The following is a 26,880-nucleotide window of genomic DNA, read 5'->3' on the forward strand; positions in this document are numbered from 1 at the left end:
TCTCTCTCTCTCTCTCTCTCTCTCTCTCTCTCTCTCTCTGAGGAGAACAATAGGTACCCTGTCTGTCTGTGGGTGTCAGTCAGGGCTGACTACAGAGCCTGCTGTTACATCCTGTTATTGGTTGGTAGGACCAGGTTTTTAACACATGTTCACGTCTTCTGGGATAAACAGACTAAACACCTAGTTGCAGCCGTCCGTTTGAATTTGATGGCATCAAGTTGCATTGAAGGAAAGGCATTGCCACCAAATGTTGCTTTTCCAAATGTACAATACTACAATCAAAAGGTTTCCACCTGTTAGGGGTTTCTAATGTGGGTTTCTAATGTGACTGGCCTGCGGGAAGTAGGTGATAACCTGGCAGGGATCTACCATCCACGGCTTTGATGCTGATGTGGGTCTTTCCTAACGTTAAACTTCAGGGGGCCTTGCAGAGAGCCAAACCAGACCTCCGACACCATGTGTTTAGCCAGCACCACCATATCCTTTCTGGTAGCTGCCCTGATTTTAATTCGAGGACTGGTTCAGCGGTAGCCTGTCCCAGATCTGTTTGTGCTGTCTTGCCAACTTCTCTGGTCATTGTCATGCCAATGACCATAGGACTTGGTAAGATGGCAAAAGCAGATCTGGAACTAGGCTAGATCAGAAATCACTGAGAATAAGAAACACTGAACTCTTGAACCCGCCCAGAAATGTGCTAACAGGCAGTCTCCAGACATACCTTATGAATGTGACATCTAGTCTCCAGCACCCATCTCTATCTATCTGAGGCTGTCCTAATATGGACACCGTATCAATCAATAATTGAGTCAAATTAATTATTTAAGCCCTTTTTACATCAGCTGATGTCACAAAGTGCTATACAGAAACCCAGCCTCAAACCCCAAACAGCAGACGTAGAAGCACGGTGGCTAGGAACAACTCCATAGAAAGGCAGGAACCTAGGAAGAAACCTAGAGAGGAACCAGGCTATGAGGGGTGGCCAGTCCTCTTCTGAGATTATAACAGTGCATAGCCAAGATGTTCAAACGTTCATAGATGACCAGCAGGGTCAAATAAGAATAATCACAGTGATTGTAGAGGGTGCAACAGGTCAGCACTTCAGGAGTAAATGTCAGTTGGCTTTTCATGGGCGAGCATTCAGAGTTCGAGACAGCAGGACCTGTAGAGAGAGAGAGTCAAAAACAGCAGGTCTGGGACAAGGTAGCATGTCCGGTGAACAGGCAGAACAGTTGAAACTGGAGTAGCAGCACAACCAGGTGGACTAGGGACAGCAAGGAGTCAGGCCAGGTAGTACTGAGGCATGGTCCTAGGGCTCAGGTCCTCCGAGAGGGGAGTGAGAGGGAGAGAGAGATAATTAGAGGGAGCATACTTAAATTCACACAGGACACTGGATAAGACAGGAGAATTACACCTGATATAACAAACTGACCCTAGCCCCCCAACACAACTATTGCAGCATAGATACTGGAGGTTGAGGACAGGAGGGGTCGGGAGACACTGTGGCCTTGTCTGACGATACCTCCGGACAGGGCCAACCAGGCAGGATATAACCCCACCCACTTTGCCAAAGCACAGCCCCCACACCACTAGAGGGATATCCTCAAACCACCAACTTACTACCTTGAGACAAGGCTGAGTGTAGCCCACAAAGATCTCCCCCACGGCATGACCCCGAGGGGGCGCCAAGGCATTGTCACATGTTGCATCGGACATGCTTACATCACACAGTAGTCCCCCTCAGAAAGACATACTGTATGTTACTGCTGGGGATGTTATTAGTGTGCGTTCTTGCACTGTTGGATAGTGATTCGGGCTCTGTGTTATTCCTCCTTGCACTCTGAATAGCAATGTGTGTCAGGTTTAGCAGGGGTTGTGAAGTGTGTCAAATCTGGCCTAGTTCTTCTAGGCCAGCAGCTCCAGCGTGCTGCAACCGTCCACGCTTGAGAGAAGCCCAATTCATGACTCACAGAGAGATATAGAGAGAGAGAGAGAGAGAGAGGGATGAACACACACCGGAGCATGCACGCATGCATGTGCACACACACACACACGTGCACACACACACACACACACACACACACACACACACACACACACACACACACACACACACACACACACACACACACACACACACACACACACACACACTTACACCAGAGCATGCAATCACAAACACACACATCGGGGCACAATATCACTATGATAGAACTAGCACATGGCACAGAGACGATAGGCATTCCTGAGGCACGTTTTCCTAAGGGATGTCTTAGGCAGTGACAACAACAAACTAATGGGGGAAGTTAGTTGGAGGCCTCAAATGGTTATGGGTGTGTGCGTGTCTGTGTGTCCTGGCAGTCAGAGAGCTTGGGAACAGAGGGGTCGACACATGACCACACAGTCTGTTATAGCTCAGGCCCGAGGACCCAGTGACACAAACCTGTAGACAAACCTCCGACCGACTGAAAACTACAACTCCATAACAGGGGGGAGAAACAACTCAAACATATGATTTATCTGTGATTTATGCTGGCACGTGCACATATACGTATCTACCCGTGCGCTTTGATCTCCCAGTCACTAAGTGCCCTTTCGGGTGGTGGTATATTTAAGAAAAAATGTGTATACAGTTTTTGTTGTTGTTCTGAACCCACTGCCCCCAAGTCGTTGTGACGTCGTCAAGTTCACCACCCCCCACCCCCACCCTCTCTGTTTGTGTCCGTTTGTCTTCCCTGTACAGAGCTCACGTGTACCCGGTTGTGCCTTTTTCTCAGTCTGCCCTGTATGGAGAATCTGCATACCCAGTATCCAAACATGCATGGCTTGTGATGCCAATAATTTTGCCTAGCTGTGGATTGTGAGTAACTGTCACACCCTGACCATAGTTTGCTTTGTATGTTTCTATGTTTTGTTTGGTCAGGGTGTGATCTGAGTGGGCATTCTATGTTGGATGTCTAGTTTGTCTATTTCTATGTCTGGCCTGATATGGTTCTCAATCAGAGGCAGGTGTTAGTCATTGTCTCTGATTGGGAACCATATTTAGGTAGCCTGTTTGGTGTTGGGTTTTGTGGGTGATTGTTCCTGTCTCTGTGTTTGCACCAGATAGGGCTGTTTTAGGTTTTCACGTTTCTTGTTTTTGTTAGTCTGTTCATGTATAGTTTTCTTCATTAAAGAACCATGAATAGAAACCACGCTGCATTTTGGTCCGCCTCTCCTTCAACACAAGAAAACCGTTACAGTAACCCAATAACAAGGCATAGCCTACAGTCTGGAACGCACTGCATATCTGTCAGTGAACAGCATGGAGACAAAACAGGCTTTTCGCAATATTTCAAATAAAATTGAGGGGAAACACAGTTTGGAAAGCAAATGGATCTTGCTGAAAAGAAATGACTCTAATCTGTCTGCTGTAAAAAAAATATATATATGTATATTTTATAAACTTCCAAATCGGCGTATTGAGCGAACATTGTTTACAAGAAAGAGAGAGCCCAGTGAGCAAACACTGGTTGAATCAACGTGCTTTCCACGTCATTTCAACGAAATGACGCTAAGCCAACGTGGAGTAAACGTTGAATTGACGTCTGTACCCAGTGGGAGGCTTGAGCCCATTGGCCAAGCCAGCAAGTGAAAAGATCTGGATTTCTGTGATTGATGAGTCATGCTGTGATGTAGGCTACGGTATATTCCAAGGGTTATATATTGGAGTTAAGTAATGTAGTTCCCAAAACCTGATCAGATTGATTCCAATGCCCCAAATTACTTACATGGTTTACCTACAGAGAGAGTAAGGAACACACCTACCTCTTCCACCCACCCACCCATTCCCCATACCCAACCCTGTCCCTATTGAGGTTTGAAACCTTATACCCTAAACCTGTAGACGGGGTGTGAGTGGGGGTGGGTGGTGGTTCAGCTTCAGTGTTCCCCCTCCCCTAACAAAAAACATGGTATGCTGGAGCACAGGAGGATCCACCAGGTCATAAATCAGAAGACAGCCCTTTTCACTCCCCTCTCTCATGTGACCTTCGCTCCCTGGGGTCAGGGAGAGGAGGTATAGTGCGCCCCTGTGGGAAACCTGACCAGGAGACACCAGCACACACAGCTAGCTCCTCTCCACAAGATGGATTGACGTCAGCAAAGACAACGACGATGGGGGATGGAAGGGGTTTGGGTTTGGCTCTGGCTCGGGTGGAAACTTGCAGGAAGAGCAGAGTTTTATGTGTTTTATTTTCTGTATGCGGTTGTGTGAGGTCAAGGGTCGGCTAGTTCTTGTTGAACCGAAACCGAAACCAAAGGTTATTGAGATGCTGGTGGGTTGGCTTGGTTGCGGTCAGGAGTTTTGGAACTTTAGTAGGCTTAGTCAAAATGTCCCACTCAGACTCAGGAACACCCCCTCACACTCGCTGCTTTGCATCAGCTGTGAAAATGGGATCATGTCATTAGTGACAGCTGCAAAGCCTCAGGAGTCAAAGTGGCAAATTACAATACAAACAGTAAGTCATCCAAAAAATGTCATATAAAAGTGGCCTGATATTGACTAATTTCATCTAATTCCATGTTGTTTCAGTGATGTTTTTACAGTGACTGAGAAGACCAAGGACCATGGGAGGTTAAAGCATAGGTGGTGACCAGCTAATGCCTTATTACTGTGTAATATCCTTAGCCACATCGTAATACGCTGGCTAGCTACCACAATACGCTAATGGCATTACCAGACACAGTACCAGAGGATAGAGTTCCAAAGGAGAGAGGTGAGAAAGTAATGAGCAACACTGTGCCGGTGAACCCTTGTGTTTTGCCTGGGGTGGTGCAGAGAGGAGCGAGAGACAGTGTGGTCAGGAGTTGAGAGGTTCACGCTGCTTTGATGACAGGGCAAGGAGAAAGTGGAGGGGAAACACAATGCTGGAACCAACGGTGGAACTAACCTGGGTTAGCCTGGGTGTGTTGTGTTTTTCAGCTCTGTGAATGTGAAGTGAACTCAAAAGGGAAAGTTAAGACGTGAACCTTATATGACAACACTTATGAAACAAGAACAACTGAATTTTCTGAAAGAAAACAAAATATGATGTAAATGTACTAATTCTTGCTATGTTTGGCTTACATCACTCCTAAATTGTCAGTCATAATATACATTTTATTTATGAGACAACAAAAGAAAATCATTGCAACTTTACTATATAGTATATTGCTAAAATATACCGCAGCATTCTTAAACCTAATAGTCCATTAAAGAGGATCTGTGGTGAGGAGAGTTGGCTAATCACATGTCCTGATCTATTCCTAGTCATGTGGGAACTAACGTGGAGAAAACATCAGGCAGACAGCTGCTGTAGATGTGTTAGTAGAAACATTCAACTAGACGTTTCATGCTTTGACATTCGACTCCTAGGGAGTTTAAAGTTCATACTTAAAACCCTCACAATACAATCTTACTTATTGCCCATTTTATTGTATCCCCGCTGTTTTCGTTGACTCTATTTCACTTCCAGTTCTTGATGTTTTCTCAGAGCCGGGTTAAACTGTCACTTATCCCCATATGTTCACAATATGGGCCAGCCATAACTAGTGAGTGACTTGCTCCTTTTCTTGGTTTGAGCTTTGATGTGTTACCCAAGCCGTTCAATTTGTTTGTGAAATGTACAAAGATGAAACGGGTCTGATAGAGAAACTGTAATATAAAGTCGCCCTATAAAAAAAGGGGGGGGGGACAACAACAATATTTCTGCTCATAAGAGGAGAATCCGTCTGGGCTTACAAGGTTACTTTGGGATTTTGGCAAATGAAGTCGTGGATACCATTTTTATGCCTCTGCGTCCAGTATGAAGGAAGTTAGAGGTAGTTTTGTTATGCATGCTAGCAGATACCATAGACTTCCAGTCATTGCGCTAATGCTAGTTAGCACTACTGCTGGTTAACAACTTCCTTCAAATGGCACGCAGAGACATAGAAATGGTATCCACGAGTTCCTCTGACTCTGGGGAAGTAGATAAAGGGACTCATTGCCAAAATCCCATAGTTTCCCTTTAAGACTGTGACCTTGGGGCAGTGTGTGTGAGAAAGAATGGAGGCCAACCACTCTGAAATGTCCTGATTAGAAAGCAGCCAGACTTTGAGGACTGGCCGGCAGGGAGGATTTGGTAGTAATTTACAGTCTTCTGTTTCGCTCCCTCTAATTGCCGACTGTTTATCTGCATGGGACGAGTTGACACATATTCCCACGGATCAGGAAGCTAGGCCAAGTTAGGGCCCAGGATAGGGGGTAGAGAGTGTGACTTAAAACACAAAACTCCCAGGCTTTTTACAGGGAAGTAGGTCTGTTGTCCACTGTCCAATTTAAGTGAATTACTCCGTATCAGGAGCAAACGAACGTGAGGAAGCCTCGGAATCTAAGCTGTGTTAAAGGGCATGCTAGTAGATACCATAGACTTCCAGCCATTGCTCTAAAACTAGTTAGCATTGGCTCGCCAAACGACCTCTAACTTCCTTTATACTGAACACAGATGCATAACAATGGTATCCACGAGTTCCTCCGACTCTGGGGAGGTAGACAAAGGGCATCATTGCCAAAATCCCGAAGTATCCCTTTAATAAGATGTCTAAGCTCAACTTAGAGACAGGTAGTGGAGGTGGCTCTGCGTATGATCCCCATGGGTAAGAGAGTGAGCGTATAGACGGAGAGCAGAGTGTGGTGTCACTCCTTCCGATGGGGTTTCTCCTTAGGCTCCTGTGGGATTGCCTGCTGTGCCCCAGCCCCGACTGACCAACATCAAAACAGACCCGACCAGACCAGACCAGTGTTTGTGTGTGTGTGTGTGACCTCGCCCACAGTCTCCCACTGCTCTGGGGTTTCGCCGTTCCTTATTTAACGCCCGCCTGGTTGGCACGGGAGCGGAACGGCCCTCCACCACGGCGCCATGCTGCTCAGGACCTCCCCTGAGATAGCAGCCAAATATGGCCACCATAATATTAGAGGATATCTGCTCACCACTCCGTCCACTGTTGAAAATGAGCTCGAGTTAGTGTATGGTGTCCATAGTAGGAAGTCATCAGTTCTCAGGCAAAACTCCAATTGTCCATCATAAGTCACTGATGACCAAGAGATATGTGTCAATGAGTGATATATAGGGATGCACAATCTGAACATCTGCGGGCACAGACAGGGAGGAGTAGAACCCTGATATAGAGCGGAGTCAAGCCTCCTCTCTAATTACTGTATATCTGTGATTAGAAGTCATCATCTTTGACTTTTTAATTACCTGGATGGCCTGTTAAGACTTCTCTACAGTGTCCTATAGAGGGTAGCTCTATGTGTATCAAGTTCTCCAGGGTAACCACAAAAGATGATTTTTTATTTCTACATTTATATACAGTGCTTATACAATGAGCCGCGGGAGAACATGCACTGTGAGGTAACTGTATACACCGAACCTCCAGTTCATGAGAAGAAACCAGCACAGAGAGGACAGGAAGAAGAGATGCATAATTCTTTGCAGGGAAGTCTATTTATAATGCAACGCTCTGAGCAATTTTGCTTGGCTGAGAAATATTTCTTCATTAACGTGGAAACAACAACAAACATTCCTTTTGCAGGAGATTCGCTCATTTGAACTGGAGAATGAATGTTCATTCAATCGAAAGTAATGTATTGCCTGTGATATTCGTGCATCAAGGCAAACCAAAATGAGCAAACAACAACTGTGCAAAGTGGCCCAAAGATAATTATTCCTTCTAAAATGAATACAGGACATTTAATTCTTCAAATTACAGACAGGAGATGGCTTTGTCTATGCCTTTCTGCAAATGACCCTCAGGCACAGTACGGACGGGCTGGGCTCTGTGTGGTCATGTGGTGTCCTCAAATGACATGGAGGGCTGGGCCAGAGACCGCCCCGAGGGGCCAGAGCTTAACCCAGGTGTCTAATTGGTTATTAATTAACCTGTCACCCAGACAGGTGTAAAGTTCTTGAGTGACTCAATTAGGCCTCAAAACAAGTCACCTGAATGACGTCACCTTAGTATGTTGACTGAAGGGATTTGCACAGCACTACTCCAAGCCTTTTGACTCTGAGAGCAGTCGCTCTGTCCAACTTTTGGCTCAGTCAATCTGGGCTCAAAGTCTGGTTTAGAACAATATACACTGAGAATACCCAAAAATTAGGAGCACCTTCCTAATATTGAGTTGCACCCCCTCCTTTGCCCTCAGAACAGCCTCAAGTCGGTCGGGGCATGAACTCTACAAGATGCCTTTACAGGATGCTGGCCCATGTTGACTCCATTGCTTCCCACAGTTGGCTGAATGTCCTTTGGCTGGTGGACCATGCTTGATACACACAGGAAACCGTTGAGGGTGAAAAATTCAGCAGCATTGCAGTTCTTGACACAAACCGGTGCGCCTGGTACCTACTACCGTACCCCGTTCAAAGGCACATACATTTTTTGTCTTGCCCATTCACCCTCTGAATGGCGCACATACACAATCCATGTCTCAATGCCTTCTTTAACCTGTCTCCTCCCCTTAATCTACACCGATTGAAGTGGATTTAACAAGTGACATCAATAATGGATCATAGCTTTCACCTGGATTCACCTGGTCAGTCTAGGTCATGGAAAGAGCAGTGCGTTAATCTAAGTAACATAATACAAACATCCCCATAAAAATCCGTCAGTTTAAACTAGAGATGTCTTTTTTCTTTTTTTGCAATGGAGGCATCTCAATCCACAGCATCCGCACTTCCCCTCTCTGAAAAGGGGAGACTCTCGCGAGCACGAATGGCGGTAGTATCCGTTCTGCTCTTTATCCCAACATTTGCATTGTCTACCTAAAGGGGTCGTAGAATTCCATATCAAATAGCTTCATGATCCATAGTGTGAACATCTTAAAACAATTCCATATGTCAGCTTAGAACCCACCCTGCGGCTTAGACTTTATTGTTCTTAATGTTTTGTATGTTCAGTGTATGATGGAAAGGGAGATACTGACTGTGTTCAACTGAAATGTGTCTCTCGCAATTAACCTAACCCCTTTGAATCAGAGAGATCAGAGAGGTGCCGGAGGCTGCCAAAATCAACATCCACGTCTTTGGCGCCGGGGGAACAGTGGGTTAACTGCCTTGTTCAGGGGCAGAACGACTGATTTTTACCTTGTCAACTCGGGAATTCAATCCTGCAACCTTTTGGTTACTGGCCCTACACTTTAACCACTAGGCAACCTGCCGCCCACGGGGTCCATCTCATACACTAATAAACCACAAATATGATTCAATAGCTCTTGTGCCTCCCCACAAACGGGATAATGCACAATACAAAGAGAGAACTCCTCTTTGGATGTCGCATCTTACATGTTCAGTTTTATGGCCAGAGTCCATACAGGTCAAGGTCATAGCCCAAACCCCACTTCCCCACCCCCCAATCCTCACTATACCACAATAGCTCTGCCTCCTGACAACCTCTAGCAACTCCCCATCAACCCCCCCCCCCCAGTACCCAGCGACACACCAGGTTCCAGGTCAGTCCGACATAGAGACGGAGGAGCTAGGTGGCATGAGGAGGAATTCCTGTCAGGCCCATGGAGGAACGACTAGCAGACACACAGACCAGGGCTTTGAATGACAACTTGATGACAGGCGGGACGGACGGGGGGTAGTCATGGCTACCGCAGGAGCAAGGGGGAGTGTGAGGAGAAGAAGGGGTGGAAGACGAGCCCATGGATATATAGGCCTATCTGCCCCCGCCATCCATAGGCTGTTCTAAGGCACTGATCTCAGACAAGATATGAAGTATTGAAGTATGGATATTATCATCTGGTTCTACCATTCGGAAGACTAACATGTTTTCCTCCTTGGCTCGCTATGTTGAGGAGGATGACTTTTTTGTTTGATACTATCGTATCTTTATGCTAGGACTGAGCATATTTCGATTAGCTGTGGTGGTTCCTTGTCCCTGCAGGGTTTAGGAAGGGGAGAGGGCTGGGTTTGAAAGGGAGTGGGGGAAGGGGGGGGGGGGTTTAGCTGCAACACGGGTGCAGAGCAAAGAGCAACATCCCAAACAGCTGTAGAAACAGAAATGTGACACGGACAGGGATTTTGTGAGGGGTTTCTGAACTCATCCTGCATTCTAGAGCCACCATGTTCCAAATATACAAAGCAAGGACAAAATTCATAACACCACTTTATGAGGGTCACTTTTGTATGTCCAACAACCATGACAATGTTTTGGTTTTAATTGCATGATTGAATTGAATAAAATGAATCGTCCTTATTAATTGTCGGAGAAAGATGTCAGTTGCAGTTCAAAGGTGGTTTCACTGTGGATAAAATAAAGTTTGCAATAATCCGTACATTCTTTTTCTTAACGGATAGCAGTTCTCTGCTCTAACTCTTTATGCAAAAAAAACATCATGGCCGAGGGACAGTCAATATATCCATGTTAAGCAGGCAGCAGGCTTCAAGACGGCAAAGATGAACATGTACATAATTGACTGAGAATGTATTGACTCCCTGGAAATTTAACAGTCAGTCCCTCAACCCCTCAATCCCCTTGTTACAGACCAATAATAGTCACCACAGACAAATCAATCGGTTTACAGAGCACTGAGGCACCGGTCCCAAGTTTGGGAGGTGGGATAAAATGTCCTGCAGTGAAAGAGTGGAGGAGGAGAGAGAGAGACAGAGAGGTGGGTGATGGGGGTTGGGGTGGTCGGAAGGGTGGAGAGGCTGGGGGGCTTCTAAAGGCTTGTGTGTGTTGTGGGAGTTTTGGGGGAGGTTGAGGGGTATGAGATGATGGGGGAAGGGAACTTAATGGCAAGATTACCCCTCTGATGGAGATAGTGGGGTAGATAGAGAAAAGGGGAGGGGTGTAGGGGGTGTCCCAAATCCACCCCTAAAGACCCGGGGGATTACAGAGGCTGAGATTGAGTTGGCAGATTACGAACTGAGAGCTGAAAAGTCTTCCACTACAGTTCTGGTGAGAATCCCAGGGTAACGAGAATGGCTTAGAAGGAACAGAAGAGGGTGTGTGTGAATAATTGAACTCCTTTCCACCTTATTTTTCTCTTCTGGGACAAAACCTTAGAGACTTCTTCACACTCAGCCAGGCCACAGAGTTCAGATCAGCTCTCTGGGTTTAAAAGGAAGACAGGAAAAGCAATAGCTGTCAACTCTATGTTTTTTCATATGACTGCACAATTATTTAACACACACACACACACACATCATCAACACATTATCACTTCTGGATTATGGGTGTGTGACAGAGTTCCTCTGAGTGAGACAGAGGCCAGAACTCAAAACGAAAAGAGAAAGTCAAGTAAACCCTCTCTCGTATCTCGGCAGAACACTTTGATTGGGAGTATGAGTGTTCTGGCTCACACTACTTTGTCTATCTGCTGATTTTCTTTGATAAGAGCGTTATGGAGCTGATTTTGCCCATCTGGCAGGTCATCTACCCCTTAGCTGAAATAACTACAACATCAATCATATTTTAGAACTATAAACTGTCAAATAGGAAAACCTGTGAATCCAAGAGTGAATCCAATGATTGGCCTGTGCATTCTGACACTTCTGTCTGTTTTTCCAATGATTGGCCTGTGCATTCTGACACTTCTGTCTGTTTTTCCAATGATTGGCCTGTGCATTCTGACACTTCTGTCTGTTTTTCCAATGATTGGCCTGTGCATTCTGACACTTCTGTCTGTTTTTCCAATGATTGGCCTGTGCATTCTGACACTTCTGTCTGTTTTTCCAATGATTGGCCTGTGCATTCTGACACTTCTGTCTGTTTTTCCAATGATTGGCCTGTGCATTCTGACACGTCTGTCTGTTTTTCCAATGATTGGCCTGTGCATTCTGACACTTCTGTCTGTTTTTCCAATGATTGGCCTGTGCATTCTGACACTTCTGTCTGTTTTTCCAATGACTGTTTTTCCAATGATAGTCAACTTCCGGCACCGACAGAGATGGCCGCCTCGCTTCGCGTTCCTAGGAAACTATGCAGTTTTTTGTTTTTTTACGTGTTATTTCTTACATTAGTACCTCAGGTCATCTTAGGTTTTATTACATACAGTCGAGAAGAACTACTGAATATAAGATCAGCGTCAACTCACCATCAGTACGACCAAGAATATGTTTTTTGCGACGCGGATCCTGTGTTCTGCCTTACAAACAGTACAACGGAGCGGATCCTATGCAGCGACCCAAAAAAACGACTCCGAAAGAGAGGGAAACGAGGCGGTCTTCTGGTCAGACTCCAGAGACGGGCACACCGTGCACCACTCCCTAGCATTCTTCTTGCCAATGTCCAGTCTCTTGACAACAAGGTTGAGGAAATCCGAGCAAGGGTAGCATTCCAGAGGGACATCAGAGATTGTAATGTTCTTTGCTTCACGGAAACGTGGCTCACCGGAGAGACGCTATCCGAAGTGGTGCAGCCAACGGGTTTCTCCACGCATCGCGCCGACAGAAACAAACATCTTTCTGGTAAGAAGAGGGGTGGGGGCGTATGCCTTATGGCCAACGTGACATGGTGTGATGAAAGAAACATACAGGAACTCAAATCCTTCTGTTCACCTGATTTAGAATTCCTCACAATCAAATGTAGACCGCATTATCTGCCAAGAGAATTCTCTTCGATTATAATCACAGCCGTATATATCCCCCCCCAAGCAGACACATCGATGGCTCTGAACGAACTTTATTTAACTCTCTGCAAACTGGAAACAATTTATCCTGAGGCTGCATTCATTGTAGCTGGGGATTTTAACAAGGCTAATCTGAAAACTCCCTAAATTTTATCAGCATATCGATTGCACAACCAGGGGTGGAAAGACCTTGGATCATTGTTACTCTAACTTCCGCGACGCATATAAAGCCCTGCCCCGCCCCCCTTTCGGAAAAGCTGACCACGACTCCATTTTGTTGATCCCTGCCTACAGACAGAAACTAAAACAAGAGGCTCCCACGCTGAGGTCTATCCAACGCTGGTCCGAGACTGCTTCCATCACGTGGACTGGGAGATGTTTCGAATTGCATCAGATAACAACATTGACGAATACGCTGATTCGGTGTGCGAGTTCATTAGAACGTGCGTTGAAGATGTCGTTCCCATAGCAACGATTAAAACATTCCCTAACCAGAAACCGTGGATTGATGGCAGCATTCGTGTGAAACTGAAAGCGCGAACCACTGCTTTTAATCAGGGCAAGGTGTCTGGTAACATGACCGAATACAAACAGTGCAGCTATTCCCTCCGCAAGGCTATCAAACAAGCTAAGCGCCAGTACAGAGACAAAGTAGAATCTCAATTCAACGGCTCAGACACAAGAGGCATGTGGCAGGGTCTACAGTCAATCACGGACTACAGGAAGAAATCCAGCCCAGTCACGGACCAGGATGTCTTGCTCCCAGGCTGACTAAATAACTTTTTTGCCCGCTTTGAGGACAATACTGTGCCACTGACACGGCCTGCAACGAAAACATGCGGTCTCTCCTTCACTGCAGCCGAGGTGAGTAAGACATTTAAACGTGTTAACCCTCGCAAGGCTGCAGGCCCAGACGGCATCCCCAGCCGCGCCCTCAGAGCATGCGCAGACCAGCTGGCCGGTGTGTTTACGGACATATTCAATCAATCCCTATACCAGTCTGCTGTTCCCACATGCTTCAAGAGGGCCACCATTGTTCCTGTTCCCAAGAAAGCTAAGGTAACTGAGCTAAACGACTACCGCCCCGTAGCACTCACATCCGTCATCATGAAGTGCTTTGAGAGACTAGTCAAGGACCATATCACCTCCACCCTACCTGACACCCTAGACCCACTCCAATTTGCTTACCGCCCAAATAGGTCCACAGACGATGCAATCTCAACCACACTGCACACTGCCCTAACCCATCTGGACAAGAGGAATACCTATGTGAGAATGCTGTTCATCGACTACAGCTCGGCATTCAACACCATAGTACCCTCCAAGCTCGTCATCAAGCTCGAGACCCTGGGTCTCGACCCCGCCCTGTGCAACTGGGTACTGGACTTCCTGACGGGCCGCCCCCAGGTGGTGAGGGTAGGCAACAACATCTCCACCCCTCTGATCCTCAACACTGGGGCCCCACAAGGGTGCGTTCTGAGCCCTCTCCTGTACTCCCTGTTTACCCACGACTGCGTGGCCACGCACGCCTCCAACTCAATCATCAAGTTTGCGGACGACACAACAGTGGTAGGCTTGATTACCAACAATGACGAGACGGCCTACAGGGAGGAGGTGAGGGCCCTCGGAGTGTGGTGTCAGGAAAATAACCTCACACTCAACGTCAACAAAACTAAGGAGATGATTGTGGACTTCAGGAAACAGCAGAGGGAACACCCCCCTATCCACATCGATGGAACAGTAGTGGAGAGGGTAGCAAGTTTTAAGTTCCTTGGCATACACATCACAGACAAACTGAATTGGTCCACTCACACAGACAGCATCGTGAAGAAGGCGCAGCAGCGCCTCTTCAACCTCAGGAGGCTGAAGAAATTCGTCTTGTCACCAAAAGCACTCACAAACTTCTACAGATGCACAATCGAGAGCATCCTGGCGGGGTGTATCACCGCCTGGTATGGCAACTGCACCGCCCTCAACCGTAAGGCTATCCAGAGGGTAGTGAGGTCTGCACAACGCATCACCGGGGGCAAACTACCTGCCCTCCAGGACACCTACACCACCCGATGCTACAGGAAGGCCATAAAGATCATCAAGGACATCAACCACCCGAGCCACTGCCTGTTCACCCCGCTGTCATCCAGAAGGCGAGGTCAGTACAGGTGCATCAAAGCTGGGACCGAGAGACTGAAAAACAGCTTCTATCTCAAGGCCATCAGACTGTTAAACAGCCACCACTAACATTGAGTGGCTGCTGCCAACACACTGTCAATGACACTGACTCAACTCCAGCCACTTTAATAATGGGAATTGATGGGAAATTATGTAAATATATCACTAGCCACTTTAAACAATGCTACCTTATATAATGTTACTTACCCTACATTATTCATCTCATATGCATATGTATATACTGTACTCTATATCATCGACTGCATCCTTATGTAATACATGTATCACTAGCCACTTTAACTATGCCACTTTGTTTACATACTCATCTCATATGTTATACTGTACTCGATATCATCTACTGTATCTTGCCTATGCTGCTTTGTACCATCACTCATTCATATATCCTTATGTACATATTCCTTATCCCCTTACACTGTGTATAAGACAGTAGTTTTTTTGGAATTGTTAGTTAGATTACTTGTTCGTTATTACTGCATTGTCGGAACTAGAAGCACAAGCATTTCGCTACACTCGCATTAACATCTGCTAACCATGTGTATGTGACAAATAACATTTGATTTGATTTGATTTGATTTGATTGGCCGGTGCATTCTGACACTTCTGTCTGTTTTTCCATTGGAGATGGAAATGTTTCATTAAAGTTCAATTAAAAAGAAAAAGCAAAGCTATTCAAAGGTGACCTCTTGTGAACTGAAGTGCTTTGTCCTCTCCAAGCTGTCCCCTGATTGGCCCTGAGAGTGAACAGCAGGCCAGGTAGACGTCCACAGGGGAGACCCAGGTGAACAGGTCAATAACATACCCCGTCCCCCTCACATCTGTTTTCCTTAAGTGCTTTGTGTGTGTGTGTGTGTGTGTGTGTGTGTGTGTGTGTGTGTGTGTGTGTGTGTGTGTGTGTGTGTGTGTGTGTGTGTGTGTGTGTGTGTGTGTGTGTGTGCGTGCGTGCGTGCGTGCGTGCGTGTGTGTGTGTGTGTGTGCGTGCATGCCAGCGTGTTGTTTCACACACCTTGTTCACACAGGTAGGTTTCCAGATGGGACTGCTGCCTGTGTGTGTGAGTCATCAGGTCTACAGAGACGCCCACCTCTAGTCTGACTGTCACCCGTGGGGGCTTCTAGGGATGTCTGTCTGGTGGAGGGAGGAAAGCTCCTTGTGGAAGAAGTGTGTGAGCAAAACACTGGCTTTATTGTTTGTTTTTACTACGCTTGTAAAAGGAGAGACATTAGAGCCAAATTCAAAAAGGTGGCGTAAGTGTGAACAATATAATTTCAATATTTTTCCATGTGAGACGAAGACATGAAAGCTTTGGTCATTTTCAAGGTCTGTTTCATACTTAGGGTAGCCTAGTTGGAATTTATCGAGGTTAAAACAGACAGCCCAGTTGGCTATGCTTGAGGTGTGACTCAAACTGACCAGGACGACTTACAGACTGGACAGGATGAAAATGCAACGTCAACTTACAGCTATAATCACATAGCAATTTGATTCAAACCAATCATTTTGAAATATGTTCTATAAATGACCACAGACGGAATAGTCTCCTGCTGAGCTCATCCTGTTTGTATGATGGATTTAAATAGCGGACCAGTAAAGGGCTTATGGGTAATATCCTCTTCACTTGTCTGCCATTGTGTTTGAGTGGATCAGTTTGAGCAAGGTGAGGCACAGTATTACTAATCTTCATCACATTATGGGCAGTTATTTGGGATGCAAGGGGATTTGTGGACCAGGGATTATGCACAGTCTGACTGCCATTTTGTTCATCTCAAACATGAAGTATGTCTACTGCATTGGTCTATGTGCCAGTAGCCTTACAAACAGTACTTAGTTAAATGCTCCTAAGGTTAGTAGCATTAGATTAATAATTACATTTGGGTTTTTTATCATTTTGATTAATGCTATAATTAACAAGGTGTAATTTTACACATCACGGTAATTACAAAGGGATCCTCACCACAACTGGGCATTCTGGGTGAGAAAGAATCCTTTACAAACTCAGCTCATTAAACTTCAAAACTACCTGCTCCCTTCTTCTCCTGATCCAGGAAAGAGTGGTCAAATAGTGTGGGGTTAAGTGCAACAATTAACACACGCTCACACTGCGTTTGTGGCCTGCTTTTGTTGGCTGTTCTTACTTTATGGAAGAACTCGGGCAGTGTTGTGGACAGGAGTGTTACTGTTTAGTCGTCATTGTTCAGTCATTCAGCGGTTAAAAAACGAGAGACAAAAAAGACCCAGCCTCTGCTGTTCTGAGATCAGGTCTTGGAATGTAGTAGGGAGGGAGGTAGCGGTAGAGACACACCTGCAGGCATGGGAGGCCCAGAGGGAACAGAGCAGGAAACACAAGGGGACAGAACATACATGGGCCATATGGCACAGGACGCAGGGTTGGTAGGGTCATGTTCCAGAGAGAAAGAGCGAGACGGACAGAGCGACAGAGAGAGAAAGAGAGTGAAGAGAGATAAAGAGGGTTTTCAAGTGTCTCCATACACCCCTATGAAAAGGCCTTGTGGTTTGGGTTACATATTTAAACGGGGATGTACAGCTCTCAACAGGGCAGGGCGTCAGACAAGACAACCTGTATGCCTGGGCATCTGTGAGTCATGTAATGTCAAGATAAGATTGAGTACTTCAACATAAACATCCTAATCTAGGGGTTGGGCTTGTTGTGACTCACTTTGTTACAACCTTCAAAACCCTTCTGATTCTGCTTGGTCTCTTTTTTTTTATCACTCGCTTTCTGTCACTTTCTCTGTCTCTTTCTCTCAGTCTATCTCAGTCGCTGTTGCTGTTGCTCTCTCTCTCTCTCTCTCTCTCTCTCTTTCTCTCTCTCTCTTTACAATTTCTCAAATAAATAAATGAATAACCACCCACTTGAACATATCCACACATATATACACGACAAAACCTATTCCCCCTCAGGAGACTGAAAAGATTTGGCATGGGTCCTCAGATCCTCAAAAGGTTCTACAGCTGCACCATCGAGAGAATCCTGACTGGTTGCGTCACTGCTTGGTATGGCAACTGCTCGGCCTCCGACCACAAGGCACTATGGAAGATAATGCGTACGGCCCAGTACATCACTGGGATCCTCTAACACCAGGCGGTGTTAGAGGAAGGCCCTGAAAATTGTCATAGACTGTTCTCTCTGCTACCGCACTGCAATCGGTGCCGGAGAGCCAATTCTAGGGGGCTTCTAAACAGCTTCTACCCACAAGCCATAAGACTCCTGAACATCTAATGAAATGGCTTCCCAGACTATTTGCACCCCCCCCCCTTTTACACCACTGCTGCTGTTATCATCTATGCATATTCACTTTAATAACTCTACCTACATGTACATATTACCTCAATTACCTAGACTAATTGGTGCCCCCGAACATTGACTCTGTACTGACACCCCCTGTAGGTTTTCTCACTGTTGTTATTTTACTGCTGCTCTTTAATTACTTGTTATTTTTATTCTTATTCTATTCTTATTTTTTTTAAACTGCATTGTTGGTTAGGGGCTCGTAGGTAAGCATTTCACTGTACGGTCTACCTACACCTGTTGTTTTCAGCGCATGTGACTAATACAATTCGATTTGATTTGATTCGGGGACCACTATTCCTGTGTACATTGTGTATTGTATGAAATCACTGTTGACTTGTCTTTGATGCACGTTACACATTAGCTCAACCAAGCACATTTGCTTATCCTTTTGAGGGACTCAACATGCTTATGTGACCCAATGCTCACTGACACATATTTGAAGCCTAGACATCCAGTAAACTTCAGCCCACCGGAGATCTGGCCTCAACCTCATTGTGCCCTCATCTCCCCTCACTGAAAAGTACTCTCAGTTCAAACTGTGAACGCAGTCTGTCAATGTGCACTTTGTGATTCCCTCATGCTCTACAAACTCCATGCCCACAGAATGGCTGCATCCTGCGGTGTTTAAAGTGTCAGAGAGTACAAGCACGTTACTAGGTTGGGTTTCATTTGTTTTAACATCAGATAGACCTATGGTTTGAATCTGGAATAGTCATTTGAGGGGAGGGAAGGGGACATGAGGGGTGGGAAGGGGACATGAGGAGTGGGAAGGGGACATGAGGAGTGGGAAGGGGCCATGAGGAGTGGGAAGGGGACATGAGGAGTGGGAAGGGGACATGAGGAGTGGGAAGGGGACATGAGGAGTGGGAAGGGGACATGAGGAGTGGGAAGGGGACATGAGGAGTGGGAAGGGGACATGAGGAGTGGGAAGGGGACATGAGGAGTGGGAAGGGGACATGAGGAGTGGGAAGGGGACATGAGGGGTGGGAAGGGGACATGAGGAGTGGGAAGGGGACATGGGGGGTGGGAAGGGGACATGAGGGGTGGGAAGGGGACATGGGGGGTGGGAAGGGGACATGAGGGGTGGGAAGGGGACATGAGGAGTGGGAAGGGGACATGAGGAGTGGGAAGGGGACATGAGGAGTGGGAAGGGGGCATGGGGGGTGGGAAGGGGACATGGGGGGTGGGAAGGGGCCATGGGGGGTGGGAAGGGGACATGAGGGGTGGAAAGGGGACATGGGGGGTGGGAAGGGGACATGAGGGGTGGGAAGGGGATATGGGGGGTGGGAAGGGGACATGAGGGGTGGGAAGGGGACATGAGGGGTGGGAAGGGGATATGGGGGGTGGGAAGGGGACATGAGGGGTGGGAAGGGGACATGGGGGTGGGAAGGGGACATGAGGGGTGGGAAGGGGACATGAGGAGTGGGAAGGGGACATGAGGAGTGGGAAGGGGACATGAGGAGTGGGAAGGGGGCATGGGGGGTGGGAAGGGGACATGGGGGGTGGGAAGGGGCCATGGGGGGTGGGAAGGGGACATGAGGGGTGGAAAGGGGACATGGGGGGTGGGAAGGGGACATGAGGGGTGGGAAGGGGATATGGGGGGTGGGAAGGGGACATGAGGGGTGGGAAGGGGACATGGGGGGTGGGAAGGGGATATGGGGGGTGGGAAGGGGACATGAGGTGTGGGAAGGGGACATGGGGGGTGGGAAGAGGACATGAGGGGTGGGAAGGGGCTATGGGGGGTGGGAAGGGGACATGAGGGGTGGGAAGGGGATATAGGGGGTGGGAAGGGGACATGGGGGGTGGGAAGGGGGAAGGAGGCATGGGGGTGCCTTGTTGTGATTCAAACATAGGCTGACAGCTGTGGCATCACCCTTTCTCTGTCAGCTGTCACACTGCCACATGCTACAGAGGGATTGTCGTATAGCCCAGTGACGAAAGGGGATCAATATAAATGGATTCTCTTTTCACTGTCGAGAAATAGAGTAAGTCCATAGGGGAAATAAATAGGGGTTGATTGAGGATGTGTACTACTTTTGACCAGGGCCCATCAATTCAACGACTATTCCACGTTGGTTCAACGAAATGACGTTGAAACAACGTTGGTTCAACCAGTGTGTGCTCAGTGGGATAGGTCTCTGGTCAAAAAGAATACACAATATAGGAAAAAAGGGTAGCATTTGGGACACAACTCAACCAACTCACTGATGGTTCAAAATCAATTCTCCAGTTGGAAGTTACCGTTACTTCTCCTTTGCCAGTGGATTGAAATGTTTTCAACATAATTTACTAAAATTTTGAGACAGGAAGTGTGTCGGTTAGACAGGAAATGGGATTGAGAGCAGACAGAGAGGATATGGAGGTAACAGAATGCTGAGAGGGGAAAGGAAACGACAGAGAGAGGAAGGGAGAGGTACTGTCGTCTGTCTCTGTCTGTAAATGACAATAAAGCTGTCCATCTGGGAGGAAGTCACCGATAGGAAATATGGGCAGGCCTGTATGTATTTTGGATAGATTATAAATATTAGGGGTTAGGGTTAGGAGCTACGGTTAGGGTTAGGTTTTCGGGTTAGGGAAAATAGGATTTTGAATGGGACTGAATAGTGTGTCCCACAAGACTGTGCATATATGTGTGATAGAGGGAGAGAACTTATCTGACATTAAATAAAGAGTAATTGAGAGATATACTTGCATAACAAGTATACAGATGACTGCAAGTGAGAACCATCCAGAGTACGTTCCAGTAGTACCATACTCAAGGTGAAGTTCACCCATGACTTGGCAAAGATCGCCCCCTGCTGTCGACTGCAGAATACTTCCCTCTAAAGCACAACCTTGTAAACTCTTCAAACGAACCCCATGCTCTCCTCTCATATCCCCACTTATCTTCTGTCCAACAACAAGAAAGGTTGTGACTTCACTGACCCTAAGGGTGATCGGTATGAGACAACGGTTGGACCCGTGTCATAGTAACCAGGCCATGATGACAGACAGACAGACGCACAGCATGACCAGGCTCACACAGACATGCACGCACGGCAACAAGGCTCGAGGTGTGTCTTAGATCTGCCCACACTAGTCCCATAGACCTCATGTGGTCTTAGCACGTATAAGAGTTTACATGTAAGTGAATGACTGTCCCCGCCGGTCTGGCTGTCATTTGTCTACAATCCTCTGTCATGTTCTCACGTGTGTATTGGCTGTGATGTGGTTTGGGCTCACATGCAAGCGTGTATCTTACAGGGTCAATATTAAACAAGAGGCGATATTGTCCCATGTCCCCACCCCAATGTTGAAGTCAGACCTACGCCCTTGCTTGGTGCTGTGCCTCATTGACCTGTCATTCTTTACGGGCAAATTATTCTCCGTGTTTATTAGAGCACAAGAGGTAGCAACACATCAGAACAAAACTTTTGAAAAGCGTATTGAAAATAGACAGACAGAAAATAACAATATGGACACGTTACTGTCTTACAGACAAGTGTCACAGAGGGACTGCGGGAGGGTCACACTTCAACTGTGTTTTGTAGGGGGCAATAGAACACGTTACCACTCTCATGACCTTCATCCCAAGACACTCAAACTATGACCTCCACATACCAGTCAGCCAAAACAGTTAGCCAAATGTTATGTCCTGAAAGGGCCATGTAATCCCAATCATTCCAATGTTGCACATCCTATTTCCACCATCTTAATTAACTTCACAAGAAAACATGAGATATTTCCTATGTACATTGTCAAATGGTTTTTTACAGTGAAAGCAAATTTGCATCAGCTATGAAATCCCTTTCCAAATTGGTGCCATAATCTCTGTGTGTAATCGGTAATCTCTTAATCTGGTTTTGTTGGTTAATTGATCTAATCCAGCCTGTTTGTTGGTGTCATTTTCAGGTATGAGTCTTATGACATGAACTAAATGCCATTTACTGTATGGGTGCCAGCGCTTGTTCAAATGCTGTACAGTTCAACACTATGGAGAAGGTATGGAAAGGGAGGTGAGTGCTCAATTCCAAATCGACCCCTAGTCCCTATTCCCTATACACTCCCTTAGATCTGAAAAGTCAATTGCTACTGGTGTTGGTGTGGTGGGTACAATCTACACCTGAGCAAGTAGAATGAAGATGATAACTGGTTACGAGTAGCCTGGTCCCAGATCTGTTCACGCTGCTTTGCCAACTCCCACGGTCACTGTCATGCAATGTTTACAAGACAGCATTAACCGATCTGGGACCAGGCTAGGCTCATCCCCTGACCCCACTCAACCCCTGCCCCAGACCCCATCCCACCCCCTTACAGCTGGCTTGTTAGTCTTCCTGGCCAGACATGCTCTTGGTCTTCAACTCAGCCAGCTTGCCTGTGACAAAGTTCCACTTGAAGGGCGTGTTCTCGCTCCCTCCTCCAAGCATGGCGTATCTGGAGAAGCTGGTGTTGCTCCCTCCTCCTCCATCTTGACTCTGCTCTCCCTCCGTGTTCTCCCCGTGGTAACTCTCCCCCCCTCCTCCCTCACCACCTCCCTCTCCTGCAGCCTCCTGACCCTCCTCCATCGTGCCCGTCTCGTTTGCTGCGGCTTCAGCCTGTTTTGAGGCGGCCATTTGTTTCCAGTTGGTGGCGAAGCTACCCCAGAATCCTGAGGGTCTGGCCGGTCTCTGCGGCTCCTCAGGCGTCACTGCTAGTGGACTGGGGATACAAGGGATGGAGGGGAACCGTCATTTTGTGTATAATAATATGTTTAACTCAATTAATATAATTTTATTTATTTATGTATTTAATTAAGCATGAATTCATTAGACATGGCTGACATTCCCATGTTCAGGAAGAGGAGGTGGAAGAGGAGGGGGCAGGGGAATAGAGAGCTGAGTAGAAGAGTAGAGTCCCACTGACTGGTCTGGGACAGGCGGGCTCTCAGTCTCCTCCAATAGCTGGTGCTCATCCTCTTTGTTGAAGAGAGCTGACATCCTGTTCCAGCCTTTAGCCCCAGCACCCTGCACCTGAACACAGTGTCAAAGCTGTGTGTGTGTGTGTGTGTGTGCGTGCGCTGGAGCACTGTCCAATGCCAATCCTTCAGAATGTGATTAATGTGTAACGTCTGCATTAAGTTCCATGCCGTGTGTGTGTGTGTGTGTGTGTGTGTGTGTGTGTGTGTGTGTGTGTGTGTGTGTGTGTGTGTGTGTGTGTGTGTGTGTGTGTGTGTGTGTGTGTGTGTGTGTGTGTGTGTGTGTGTGTGTGTGTGTGTGTGTGCTTACTCTCTTGGCCAGCTGAGACACTGCATTGGGCCCCTCATCCTCCTGGACAGGGCTCATGTCAATCTCTGCATTATTGACCTGGGAACACAGAACCAGCAATGACCATCACACATTTATATTGTCAGCCTCAGCACAGCAGTGTTGGTAGTGAAGTATTGAGCTCTGTGTAAAAACACATGCTGTACTCTGCGACCCTGCTTTTCAGTGCATTCGATTTATTGGTAGTGGTTGCCCTCTAGTGGGTTAATATAGACACTACAAGCAATTTCCAGAAAAATAATTACACAGAAAATGTCAAGGAAAAGTCTGTCATTGAAAACGCTGGACAGTGCCCAAATGGAACACAAAATCCTCATTTGTAGCAACATCCTTTACTATATTGAAGAAGTCAGATTGGAGTAATCCCTGTGGATTCCTTTTAATCCATTATGCCGAAGACAATAAACCGAGGGAGAATATACAGCCTACTTTATTTCTGTATCCACTTTAAAAATAGAAAAAGCTGCCACAGAGTTCATTTCCAAGAGGGTAAATATTCTTCACTTTTCTCAGACATACAGTAAGAACGATAACTCCCCCCATAACTCAAAGAACTCTAAGTAAGCAATGTTTTCAGACATCATTCTAACGCAGTATCCTTCACACAAGCCCTGTCACCATGTCACCATGTCAAGGACATAATAATGAAATATAATATTATTCATTAGGATCTACAAGGCAAAACTGATCCTAGATCAGCCCTCCTACTCTGAATATGGGGGCTTTCTGTCTTCGTCTGTCTCATCCCCTGTCACTGGAATGCCATCTAATCCGTGTACGCAGCTCCAGTTCGGCATCGGGTTTCCCGACGTTCCGAAGAACTGGGTCATCCTTGTTCCAACAGCCTGTACCAACCCTGGACACATCAGGGGTGTCGAGACGAGAAAAAATCCTGAGAACTCAATCATCGAAAGAACCTTGGATTTTTTTGAACCAGATAGTATGTCTAATAGCACTGATAGCTTGTCCATCATATTAGCTAACATAGGTTACAGTAAAAGGGTTGGGTGAAAGTTCATATGAATAAACCAGTAGCTACTGCAGACAGAGTACTATGCTACAGTGATTAGCATGTTTTGGCCAAAACTATAACAAAGCACAAGAGGAACTGCTCTGTAGTTTCCTCAAAGTTCCAGCAGAAATAAGCCTTTGTGAGCGGAACAAAATGATATAAGTCAAACTTCAACAACAATGAATAAGCAAACCAACAGATCTGTCGCCGTGAGAAGCTACAGCGATCCTAAATGAGAGGTTATGTGTATCAAGCGTCTCAGGGTAGGAGAGCTGATTTAGGATTAGTTGTACCTTTTAGTTCACAGAACAAGACATCTGCAGGGTAGATAAGCTTTTTATATTCTCTACCTCTTCCTCGGTGTACTCCTCTTGGTCCGGGTTCAGGGTCTTCAGCACTTTGCTCTTGTACACTTTCCATATGGGATTCATGCTTGTTCACCCTAAAAGACCTCTAGAACTGTTGAAACAACTCTCAGTAAGGCCTCACAGCTTCGTGAGGCAGACCGCCCTCCACCAAGTCCTCTCTTCAGGTCTTCTCAGTTTGGCTAATGCCCTTTTCCCATTCGTACACTTCCAGCTCTTAGACTCAGCCTCGATGGAACTTTGACCTGACTCACTCTAGGCCTGTCTAGAGTGTTGTAGGCCTGTGCTGTTTCATGTTGTATCCCGATTAGATTGTCAATGTCTCTTGTCAGGAACACGGGTTGCTGGTAACATCCCTGTGAAGCATCTGATCAGTTAGAGGAATCAAGCAGTTGCCAATGTGAACACACACACACACACAACCCCATGCATGTACGCAACCACACTCACGCACACACACCGTCACGGTTCAGGATTCAGGCTGCATCGGTTACCTGGAAACAGGTGTGGGTTTCCTCATGTATTTTTCAGTAGGGCTCTTTCCCAGAGGTAGTGGGCCATTGTCGGCTGGCACCGCTAGACTGGCCGCTGTAACCCTAACCCAGTGGGCGCTGGCTCCACACTGGTGCCATGTTTAGATGCCCATTACACTCAGATACTGATTAGAGTATGTCCCATTTGACCAACATTATGAGTAGACAGGCCCAAAGCCCAATGATGCTCCTGTTCAGTAGATCAGTACACAGGGCTTAATCTTCCTCCTAATTGATTGTTGTTCATTTCTGTCACACGTTGTCATGTGGTAGACGACAAGCAAGATCAGCTCAGTATAAAATGTAGCACAATTATGGCAGAAAGTTCAGGGCAGACTACTGCTACCAAATGAAGTTGTACCATCGCAACATGTACGTCGTTACACTTATAGTTTTGTTTAGGGTCGGGGGACTAAAGAGTAGAGGACTTATTGGACTCCAGATGCATTTGAAAAGTGTCGAGTGACAAAACTTTATCATGTCCTTCTTGTTTGTTTCTTTAATCATCTAACTAATTTACTTTTAGTGTGTTTGTACACAAACTGCAAACTCCAATCCTTACCTGTTCACCTCCTTGGAGAGCTGGTTTTCAAGTACTGGTTTGTTGGCAACCTGAGGAGGGCTTGCTAGTGTAATGTAGATGGAGACAGATATCATAAAGTTTGATGACCTATACGGTTTCATTGAATACTGAGCATAATACAACCAGATATTTAAAGGAAATATGTTTCTGACACATTTGAATAAACTCTTCTAACAGTTTATCAAAGTTTCATTATCTATTATCTAACAAAATGTTTTTCGAATTTTCTTGCTAATTTATTACCAAAAAAAAGTGTTGTAAAGTTTTGCATACACCAATCACAATCATAGTAAACATTGCCTCAATCCTATCAGTGCCTCTTCAACCTCAGGAGGCTGAAGAAATTTGGCTTGTTACCTAAAACCTTCACAAACTTTTACAGATGCACAATTGAGAGCATCCTGTCTGGCTGTATCACCGCCTGGTACGGCAACTGCACCGCCCACAACCGCAGGGCTCTCCAGAGGGTGGTGCAGTCTGCACAACGCATCACCGGGGGCAAACTACCTGCCGTCCAGGACACCTACAGCACCCGATGTCACAGGAAGGCCAAAAAGATCATCAGGGACAACAACCACCCGAGCCACTGCCTGTTCACCCCGCTACCACCCAGAAGGCGAGGTCAAATGTATCAAAGCTGGGACAGAGAGACTGAAAAATAGCTTATATCTCAAGGCCATCAGACTGTTAAACAGCCATCACTAACACAGAGAGGCTGCTGCCTACATACAGACTTGAAATCAGACATTTCGCTACACTTGCAATAACATGTGTATGTGACTAATACAATTTGATTTGATTTGAAATGCAATGGTGTTGTTTTACCAATGTAATATTGGCAGCCTTGACGATAAGCTTGATTATACTACACAGTGGTGTAATCTTAGCATACCTGTAGTTCTCGTGTTGCCAGTTTTGATTACCATATAGAGTTCTGCTTTAATGAGGGGATTGCATACTTCTAAGATAA

The 26,880-nt window shown here is 46.4% G+C and overlaps 1 protein-coding gene across 1 annotated transcript; it reads right to left on the reverse strand.

Annotated features, from left to right (window-relative positions):
* Positions 1-21,491: 21,491 nt before the first annotated feature.
* LOC116376699 (uncharacterized protein C1orf232-like) lies at positions 21,492-25,158 on the reverse strand. Its single transcript, XM_031838054.1, has 4 exons — positions 24,780-25,158; positions 23,379-23,456; positions 23,017-23,123; positions 21,492-22,812 (listed from the first exon to the last, which is right to left on the reverse strand). The coding sequence occupies exons 1-4, from the start codon at positions 24,858-24,860 to the stop codon at positions 22,440-22,442; spliced, it is 639 nt and encodes a 212-aa protein (XP_031693914.1). The 5' UTR covers positions 24,861-25,158; the 3' UTR covers positions 21,492-22,439.
* Positions 25,159-26,880: the final 1,722 nt, after the last annotated feature.

The sequence above is a fragment of the Oncorhynchus kisutch genome, linkage group LG13 (assembly GCF_002021735.2).
Source record: "Oncorhynchus kisutch isolate 150728-3 linkage group LG13, Okis_V2, whole genome shotgun sequence".
NCBI classification, from domain to species: Eukaryota; Metazoa; Chordata; class Actinopteri; order Salmoniformes; family Salmonidae; genus Oncorhynchus; species Oncorhynchus kisutch.

What these genes read in the sequence shown, in the direction of transcription:
- LOC116376699 (XM_031838054.1), bottom strand. Translation starts at nt 24,860, where the DNA reads ATGAATCCCATATGGAAAGTGTACAAGAGCAAAGTGCTGAAGACCCTG. An exon ending in TGTCTCAGCTGGCCAAGAGA is followed by an intron (nt 23,124 to 23,378) that starts GTAAGCACACAC and finishes CACTGTGTTCAG; the next exon opens with GTGCAGGGTGCTGGGGCTAA. An exon ending in AGCCCGCCTGTCCCAGACCA is followed by an intron (nt 22,813 to 23,016) that starts GTCAGTGGGACT and finishes TTGTATCCCCAG; the next exon opens with TCCACTAGCAGTGACGCCTG.